Source organism: Tenrec ecaudatus, chromosome 12, assembly GCF_050624435.1.
Source record: "Tenrec ecaudatus isolate mTenEca1 chromosome 12, mTenEca1.hap1, whole genome shotgun sequence".
Classification (NCBI taxonomy): domain Eukaryota; kingdom Metazoa; phylum Chordata; class Mammalia; order Afrosoricida; family Tenrecidae; genus Tenrec; species Tenrec ecaudatus.
In genome coordinates this window covers 130309825-130319652 of record NC_134541.1, presented here as the reverse complement: position 1 = coordinate 130319652, position 9828 = coordinate 130309825, and the positions used below count along the sequence as shown (strand labels likewise).

Below are 9828 nucleotides of genomic sequence, written 5' to 3'. Positions count from 1 at the left end.
TCGGCGGAGTGGACATCCGGGAAAATGTCACCCCCCTCCTCCCTGACCTGTGGCTCCCCTCCACGTAATAAAAGCTGGTTTCCTTTCAGGAGGCCAGTATCATGCAGTCGGGTGCCCATCTGCTCAGAGCCAGCCCATTCCCATTCGAGCAAGTAGGGTCAGGCAGCCCCCCATGTTCCACCTGAGCTTCTGCTTTGACTTGGGCAGCAAAACCCTGAATTCTCCTCCTAGGGAGGCTCAATGCAATGTGTGCCTGTGAACAAGCCCTGCTCCCCTGACTCTTCCCACCTCTATCCTTGCCGACCCAGTATGAGCAGAAGAACAACCCACCAAGCATAAATAAGTATCTATCTCGATCGATAATTTGGCTGGGTAGAGTATTCTTGCGTTTGCGTTGTTTTCCTCTAGTTTTTGGAATTTGTTACTCTGCTCTCTCCTCTTCCTCATCGTTTCAGCTGATAGGTCTGAGGATATTCTTATGTGGAAGGCTTTATATCTGCTTGCTTGTTTTTCCCTAGCTGCTCTCATGATTTTCTCCTTTTCCTCATAGTTGGATAGTTTAACTAGTATGTGCCTTGGTGACTTATTCTTGGGATTCAGACTTGCTGGTGTCCTTTCAGTCTCCTGAATGGTTGCCTTGTTTTCATTTTTAAGCTGGGGAAGTTTTCCTCCAAGAATTCTCTCACTATTGTTGCAGATGACTTCTTTGTTGTGTCTTCCTCCTGTAAGCCAATAATTTAATGTTGTTCCGCTTCATAGCATCAGACATAGCTCCTAGGTTTTCTTCAGCTTCTCTGATGATCGTATTAGATTTTTATTCACGTTTGTTAAAGTCTGCTTGGCTGTCCTCCAAGTCACTGATGCGGTTCTCTGATTCCTCCCTTCTATTCTCAATGTCTGTGTTTCTGCTACTGGCTTTTGTTATCTCCCCCCCAAGCTCCTGTATTTCCCTTTGGTGTATGGCCTTTATCTCCTTTATCATTTCATCCTTTTCCTGTATTGTTTTTCTCATATCCTGTATGACTCCAAATAGCATTCTGAAAATTCCTTTCTGTGGCAGCTCAATGTCTGCTTCTTCTATGTATGTTGTTTTGTTCAGGAGTTCTTCTGCCATTGCCTTTTCTTTCTCCTGTTTTTCTTTTGAGGTAGTTGGGACTGATGGCTGTTTGTGTTGCCTTGTTTTAGAGGAGCCAGGTGAGTTGAAGAGCACTGGCTATCTCTGGGTGATTTGTAGGTATGCTTCTTCGACCTGCCTACTGCTAATTTCACAATGGGATTAACCTACCCCTTTATCCTCCTGTGGCTACCCTATCAGGGGCGTGCCCCAGAATGCTGGTGGGTTGCCTGCTTTGGTGTTGCAGAGGATAGACAGAGATTCCTGCAAAAGCTTGTAATGTTGATGGCGTTGGCTGAGCTGCCTTATGCCCCCAGGTACATAGGCAGTAATTCTCGGGTGAGAAGTTGGGCAGAATATCTCCTGGAGGGAAAGCCGGCTTTCCCTAACCTCGGGCTACCTACACAGGGTGGAGTTCACCTAGCTGGGGGTTGTGCAGGCATAAATGCCCTACGGAAAAGGGGGTGCTCCCGTGGTTAGCAGTGGAGTGTGAGAGAACAGGAAAGAGAGAAAGAGGAGGAAAAAATAAAAAAGCAAGACCATTTACGTTGTTCAGGAATATAGGGAAGAGAGGGAAACAAAAGCAACTATGCAGTTGAGTCCCACTCCCAAACCATGGAGCTACAAGGGTTTAATCCCTGCCCCATGGCAGCCCCGCAACTGCAGCTGAGCTGAGCGAGAAGGCCACTGAGCAGCTCTCACAGACGGTGGCGGGACAGAGAGCAGAGACGTAAACAGACGCAAAAATATAGCTGAACCCCCATCCCTGCCAGTGAAGCTACTTGGGTCTTGTCCTTGCCCTGAAAGAGGCAGGGGCAAACTGTGGCTGTGATGAGATCAAGCCCTGCTACAGGCTCCAAATGGTCCCTGCTCCAACAGATACAGTGGTGTGGGCGAGGTCAAGCCCCAGCCTGCTTCCACTGTGATAAGACCAAAGCCCCCAGCCCCTGAAAACCCCATGGGTCTTTCCCTACTAATCTTTATGATGCTCCTCCTGCGTTCCAGCAGTGTTGAATTTCCCTCTAAGCAACTCTCCTGGGCTGGATTCTGCGGAGTACCCCTGCTATGTGTCACTCCGTTGCCATCTTCCTGGAAGTCTCCGCAATGTACTTTTTGACAATGAATGTCACACCATTCCTCTTGATTGTATCACTCCCAGCAAGGTACACCATAGGATTTTCTGATTCAAAACAACCAATACCAGTCCATTTCAGCTCACCAATACCTAGGATATCTATGTTTATGTGTCCAATTTCATTTTTCAGGACTTCCAATGCTCCTACAGTCACACTTTATACTCCTACAAAGAAATGAATTCCTGAAACGTGGCATCACGTAGATTCACCTAAAACTTTGTGCTGAATGAAACAAGGCAGACATGACAGGTCCAATATTGTCAGATTCGGTGGATGTGAGCTATCTAGAATACCCCCAAACTAGCTGCCATCACATTGGCTCATAGTGACCTTGGAGGACAGATTAGCATTGTCCCTGTGGGTCTCCCAGATTAAATCTTTGTGGGCACTGACAGCTTCAGTTTTCTTCCAAAGATATGCTCATGGGTTTGAACTTCTGGCCTTGAGGTTAGCAGTCTGATATGTAAAAAGCACATTCAAAACCGCCCACCCCGGCCCCCTTCCCTCCACACACATACTACTGGCATCCAGCAGTTTGACTCAAATCAGCCCCTTACAGGGCTTTTGAGATGGTAAATATATATTTTAAAATTTGATACTGGGAAAAATAATTTCTAACTTATCAAGGGTTCGTGAGGGAGGGCAAAATGAAGAGCTAATACCAAGAGCTCAAGTAGAAAGCAAATGTTTTGAGAATGATAATGGCAACAAATGTACAAATGTGCTTGACACAATGGGTGTATGTATGGATTGTGAGGAGTTGAAGGACTCCCCAATAAAATGATTTGGGGAAAAATATATACATATGTATACTGAAAAAATATTTCGATAGTGAAAATCTCTATAGCCAACAGCTCCATCATTCTCCCACAAAAGTAGCTGATGGGTTTGAACCACTGTGCTTTTGTAGGCAGCACCTCACCACCACCAATGGGACTCAGGAACATTTATTCATAAATAAAAATAGTTTTGTGGTGAGTAGGAGATGGTTGGGAAGAGAGTGGAGAATTATTATTTTAAAGGCACAAAATATCATCTTTGAATGATGAAAATATTGTGGAAAGCAATGGTGGTAGGGACCCAATATTCCGGATAGATACAATGACTGAGATTTAGACAAACCCAAGTGGTCAACTTCATGCAAGTTTTACCATAGGCACATGCAGAGACCACAGGTAAGTCTCTCTCTTTCCTGTCTTCCATCTTTAGAGCACATGCTTGTGAGGCAGGAGGACGCCCTGTCCCCAGGACCAGCTGTGGGTCTTGTCAGCCCCAGTCTTCCTGAAAGGGGAAGATGGCGTCAATTGATTAGAGAACCACGGAGAAGAACTTGGGGCCCGGGTGAAGGTGCTCTTGGCTGAGAACCGACTGGGAAGTCTTCTGGTCTGGTCCTTCTTCCAACCCTTTCCCCTGCTCATGCAATAACAGAACCCAACCAAAACCCAATGTTTGGCTCTCAAGTTCATTCTGATTCTTAGCGCCCTTGTAGGACAGGGCAGAACCGCCCCTCTGGGTTTCCACAACTGACGTTTTATGGGAGGAGAGAGTTCTTCATTCCCCTGGGACTGGCTCCTGGGATGGAGGCTCCCCCTCCTCACCTACCATGAAAACCCGAGGAAGGCGGTGGCTGGAATCAGCGTCAGCCTTGCACTATGTGACCACATTTCTTTTCATGCGTGAGCAGAATGGGAGAGGCTCAGAGGCCTGGGACTGGAGAGAGGGCCACCAGTTGTCCTCACCCTACAGGCCAAGCGAGCCTGGAGGCTCTTAGGGAGCTCATTCCTCATTCCCTCTCACCTCTCACCCAGGCACCTTCTGCACCCTCCTGCTCTTCCTCCTCCTCCTCACCTCACTCTGGCCCATCTCCCTGCTCTACTTTACCTGGCTCTACCTGGACTGGGACATGCCCAACCAAGGTGAGTTTCAGACAGCCCCCCCCTCCCCGCTCCAGCAAAAACTGGTAGGGCAGGAGCCTGCGAGGACTCTGACAAGCCAACTTCTGTGACCTGTGATGCCAGGTGGAAGATGCTCCACGTGGATGAGGAAACGGACAATTTGGAAGTACTTGAGGGATTATTTTCCTATCAAGGTGACTGGTCAGATGGCCTTGACACAGGCAGTGGGGAAGGGACACATGGCCATCTTCTGGACCCTCCCAGGACCTTACACTTGGAGGTCCACTCTGGTGGAGCACTAACTTTTCCCAGTGTGACATTCCCTTTGCCTGTCTCTCCCCAATCCTGCCGGAAAACCCATAGCTGGTGAAAACAGCCGAGTTGCCCCCTGACCGCAATTACGTGTTGCGCGCCCACCCCCACGGGATCATGTGCATCGGGTACAGCTGCAATTTCTGCACAGAGAGCAACGCCTTCTCCCAGCAGTTCCCTGGTCTCCAGCCCTTCATTGCCACGTTGGCAGGCTTATTCCGTCTCCCCATCTACCGTGACTTTCTCATGTTTTCTGGTGAGCAAGGAGGAAGAGGAGGTGGAGGAGGAGTTGACAGTTCCCACGGCTAGATTCACACCTCCACCAGCACCACTCGCTCAGGGGCTTTGAGTGGATGCTGGTGATCTGGTGTGGGTACGTGGACTAGGGGCTGACAGCTAGTGGCATGAGGGCGTATGGGACAAAAGTGGGAGCTCACCCTTCCCATAAAGTGGAGGGACTCAGGAACCTCTGTGCTGGTGGAGAATACTTCCTGCACCCACCTCCATCAACCACCCCTGCTACAGGATTCTGTTCTGTGGACCGACAGAACCTGGACTATGTCCTATCTGAGAATCCGTGCGGCCAGCTTGTGGTCATCATCGTCGGGGGTGCCCGGGAGATGCTGTACTCGGGCCCTGGCCAGCACTGTCTTAATCTCCTGAATCGCAAAGGCTTCGTGCGCCTTGCGCTGTGGCACGGGTGAGTGGCTCTGATGTCCCCCGGGGTCAGTTGAAGATGAGGGAGCTTTCACCTGGGTCCCGCTGGGAGGCCATTCAGGCAGGGAGAGTGCCACCTCTGCGCTGAGTTCTCATAGCGAACCAAACTTGGTGCGCAACCTCTGCCCACCCCACTCCATATTTGTGCATCAGAAAGAGGCAAGGTTAGAGTGTCCAAAACCGAGGCCCTGGACGTCTTGAGTTCAAGTCCCTGGCACTATGTCAGAGGCAAGTCTTTGGCCAAGTTTCCTCACCTGGGAAGTGGCGCACACGCCTCCTGGCAAGCATATAATTTTGGAAAGGCCAACTGAGAAAAGTACCTGTTTTCAGTGCACCGTTGAGTCTCAAGAAAGGTGAGCCCTTCCTGGGGATCTTTCTGGGTGGCCAGAGATGGATGCACCCCCTTTGGTGTGGCTTCAGAGGTTTTGGAAAGCAGCAGCTGAGAGCCTCTGAGGCAGCTCAGGCACCAGCCGCCAGCCACATGCCTCCCTCCTCTCCTCCCAAGGGCCTCGCTGGTACCCATCTACTCCTTCGGAGAGAATGATATCTTCAACGTCAAGACTTTTCCTGCCGAGTCCTGGCAGTACCGCTGCCAGATGACCTTAAAGAAACTGGTGGGCTATGCTCCTTGCATCTTCTTTGGCCAGAGTTTCTTCTCGGCCAAATCCTGGGGCCTCATGCCCTTCCCCAGGCCCATCACCACGGTGGGTGAGTACTCGTCTCCTAGGGCAAGCTGCCCTCAGGCTCCTGGGCATCAGAGGTCTCTCAGGTCAGAAGCTGCTTCCCTGTCTCCCCAGTGGGCCGCCCTATCGACGTGCCCCAGGTCCTCCACCCCACAGAGAAAGACGTCGACCACTACCACACACTCTACTTGAAGGCCCTGGACCGGCTGTTTGAGGAGCACAAGGAGAGCTGTGGTGTCCCTGCTGATGCACACCTCACCTTCCTCTAACCCAGGCTTTGCCCTCCCTGCTCTGCCGAGTGCACGGCCGGGAAAATGCCACCACCCCTCCCTGACCTGTGGCTCCCCTCCACCTAATAAAAGCTGGTTCCCTCTCAGAATGCCAGTGTCATTCAGTCGGGTGCCCGTCTGCTAAGAGCCAGCCCATTCCCGTTTGAGCAAGTAGACTCAGGCACATCCCAACTTAGACCTGAGCTTCTGCTTTGACTTGGGCAGAAAAAACCCTGAGTTCTCCTCCTAGGGAGCCTCAATGCAATGTGAGACTCTGGACAAGCTCTTCTCCCCTGACTCTGCCACCCACCCACCATCTGTCAATGAAGCAACATGCTTGCTGAGAACAAAAGTACACCGGGACAATGTTGGGGAGTTGGACTAGGTGGAGGGGCTGAATTTGAGGGTGAGCAGGGCTTAGTTAGGTGGTGAAGACTAGCTGGCTAAGTGACTTACCTTGAGCAAAGGATGAACTTGGTCAGAGGTACCCTGTGAGTAGGAAGGGAGGCGTCAATCCCACTGGTAGAAAAGACAGGTGTGCTATATAGCTGGCCTTTGCACCCATGCCCCATCCTGGGGAGAAGAAGGAGCCCTATATGCCAAGGTTTTCAGCAGCTTTTTCCTCTAAAGTTCGGAGCCAATTCCTTCTTCACCGGCTGTTTTTAGTCTGGAAACTCCACTGAAACCTGCTCACTTTGGGGGAGCCTAGTGGCTTCCATCCTTTGGAAACTTTGTCAGGAAAGACCAGGCCTTGAAGAAGCCCTCCCATTTGGTCAAGTGGAGGGGCAGTGACAAAGAGGAAGGCCCTCAAGGAGGTGCATGGACACAGTGGCTGCAGCCATGAGCTCAAGCAGAGGAGCCCTGGTGGGGATGGTTCACCAACAGCCATACAGAAAGAGCCTTGGTGGTGTAATGGTCATGGGTAGGCCTGCTAACCACAAGGTCAGCAGTTCGAAACCACTCAGCAGGGGAAAGAGGAGCGTGTCTACTCCGGGGATGACTGTCCCCATAACGCTGTGCAGCAGCTCCACTCTGTCCTGCAGGTTCTCTGTGAGTGGGAAGGCACATGAGAGAACTGGGCTTGGTTTGGGGTTTCTTTGTAGAAATGGAATGATATTAAGTAGGTAATGTTGGCACAAGTCTGTCCACATGTGTTTGGAGGGACAGAAATCTAACCAGCCAGTCGTTTTCAGATCCTTACGTGGTTGTCCCACCAGCACAACCCCTGACTGTACTTTGCACAGTACAACGCATGTCATTTCAGCCATATGTTACGTGGATCATCCAGTGACCTCAGTTACTCTCACCGTTATCCAGTTCCATTTTTATCATCCTTAGCAGAAATCCAGTACGCCTTACAAAATACCTGCTACTCTGAGTGTGTGTGTGTGCGTGTAAAAGAGAGTGGTGGATATGGGGGGAAGCATGTGTGCATGCTTTGCGTGAACGGACAGAATCAGTTGGTTTTCCATTCAACAATTCACGTGCCTTTTGCTTTGTGACATTGATTTTAAACCCACAAGGCAGAAGCACTCTTTCCACTTCCTCCATGGTTTACCGTTTCCCTGCTCCTGTCTTTCTTGTCTTCTGAGCTTCACCTTTGGGAAACACTGACCCTTTTTGTCTCAAAAGCTTGAGTGCACCAATTTGTAGACCAGGAGCTTTCGCTCCCATATAGAGACCCATCTCTGATTTCCCTGAAATACCTTTGACCTTGTATAGTCATTGTTCTGTCTCCCATGGCGCTCTCCTTGCCCGAACTCAAGCTTTCTGCGGTCTTCCTTAATTCCTGGCAAGGGCCACTAGATTCACAGACAATGCTCGCGAGTATGAGGTTTATGAGAGAAGTCACCAGGTTGCAATTCAGATGAAATGTGCACAGGATACGATTGTTCAGTCAGGACTGGTTTCTTCTTCACCACACGTCTTAGGCAGTCCTCTCTCTGGCCTTTAGCCTCTTGTCTCAGCCTCTGAACTGCTCCAGCAATGAGACAAAGGTCTTTGGGGGCTGCCAATGAATGGCCAAAGGGCATTCCATTCCATCGGAAGCTTCCAACTGTAGGCACTGAGTCCCAGGCCTTTAGGGCAGCAAGCCCAGCTCTCCCTATTAAATGCCCAGTGCCGCACCCTCCACAAACCAACCACAGGGCCTGAAGCATTCAGTTTTACTTGCTCAGCGATCTGGGAAATCCATTACTCTGTTGTGTGCTCTGCATCCTGGTTCTGCTGTAAGGCTGCTGCTGTGTCCTATCTCACTGATATCTCCTGGAGGAAGGTTCAAGGCACGGGGAGCTTCTTTCTTTTCTTTGTTTTCTTCCAACAGTTTTATTGGCACGTAGCTTACTTATCATACAACTCAATTGTTCAATTGTGCACTCATATCAAGGAGCAGTGTACAATCATTACCACATCCATCCTAGAGCACCCCACCCCACCCATATCCCCATCGCCTGTGGTGACTCCGCCTTTAAGACGAGTTGTGCACTCACCATCCATTCGGGTGCTCCCTCCAGTCCTCCCGCCGGATCTTCTTTCTTGCTGGGAATGAGATACCCTTACTCTTGGTATTGATGTCGCTTACTTTATACCCCGCAGCCTGGCAATCACAAAGCATCCTGTTAACCAGCGCTCTAGACCCAATCCTATCAGTATCACCCCCACCTCCACAGATGACAGACTCATTATACAGTGGTTCTCCACCTTCCTCATGCCGTGACCCTTTCATGCTATTCCTCATGTGGTAGTGGCACCCCTCCCCTGCCCAATCATAAAATTATTTTCGTTGCAACTTCATAACTGTCATTTTGCTACTGTGATGAATCAGGTGACCCCTGTGAAAGTGTTGTTAGACCCCCTGAGGGGTTGCGACCCACAGGTGGAGAACCCATGCATTAGGAAAAGGCCATTTGGTGGGAGTTCCACAGACTGTCTAGATGAGCCACATTAAATAACGCATTGCTCCGCAGTCATATTTACTGCAGGCTTTAGGTCTGTATCCCAGACTGAAATAAGAACCATTCATCAAAATGCAATGAGTCCAACTACAAGTGCATAAAATACATCCCGTGGAAGAATTTCCCCTTGTTCCTCCATGAAAATACAGGCATTCCCATGACTTACCAGGGTCATTCTCAGGTGAGAAGTTCTGTGTTCACTTCCAGTTGGTACAGAGAAGTGCTTAGTCCTTGTATTAGTCAGCACTCCCTCTTCATCCAAGGAGAGCGTTTGCCTCTCCTCGCTAGAATAGGCTAAGGGGCCCTGGTGATGCCGTGGTTAAGTGCTTAGTTGCTAAGGAAACATCTGGGGTTCAATTTAATCAGCATATCTGAGGCAGATAGGTTTGGCAAGCTACTTCTGTAAAGAGTGCAGCCTATGGAACCCCAAGGGGGCAGATCCACTGTGTCACACAAGGTTGCTGAGGAACTGAATCAACTCAGAGACACAGTAAGTACAACGTCTCGCTGCCAGTAGGTGCCCTCTTGGCACAGACATGGAGTTTGGGGGAGGGGGGTGTAGAGAAGAGCAGGCTTGAGCTCTTTGCTGGCCTCTCCTGTCACTGCTGCTTCGTAAGGCCTTGGGACGGGAGTAGAGGGCATGGGGGAAAGCTGGCCGAGTTCTCAACTGGGCTGGCATCTCCCAACACAGCCTGGTTACAGTGGATTCCTTTCCCTGATGGCCCCATTCCGGAAGTCTTCAGAGCTT

General features: G+C 50.2%; 1 protein-coding gene across 1 annotated transcript; it reads left to right on the top strand.

Annotated features, from left to right (window-relative positions):
* The first annotated feature begins 24 nt into the window (after nt 1–24).
* On the top strand, nt 25–6126 carry LOC142422960 (2-acylglycerol O-acyltransferase 3-like). The gene is made up of 7 exons (XM_075528162.1): nt 25–64; nt 4059–4166; nt 4269–4339; nt 4509–4713; nt 4983–5157; nt 5680–5882; nt 5972–6126. Exons 1-7 carry the CDS (start codon nt 25–27, stop codon nt 6124–6126), a joined length of 957 nt encoding a protein of 318 aa, XP_075384277.1.
* Nucleotides 6127–9828: the final 3702 nt, after the last annotated feature.

Coding starts and splice junctions, on each gene's coding strand:
- LOC142422960 (XM_075528162.1), top strand. CDS start 25: ATGTCACCCCCCTCCTCCCTGACCTGTGGCTCCCCTCCAC. Junction 5,158..5,679: donor CGCCTTGCGCTGTGGCACGG/GTGAGTGGCTCT, acceptor TCTCCTCCCAAG/GGCCTCGCTGGTACCCATCT. Junction 5,883..5,971: donor CAGGCCCATCACCACGGTGG/GTGAGTACTCGT, acceptor CTGTCTCCCCAG/TGGGCCGCCCTATCGACGTG.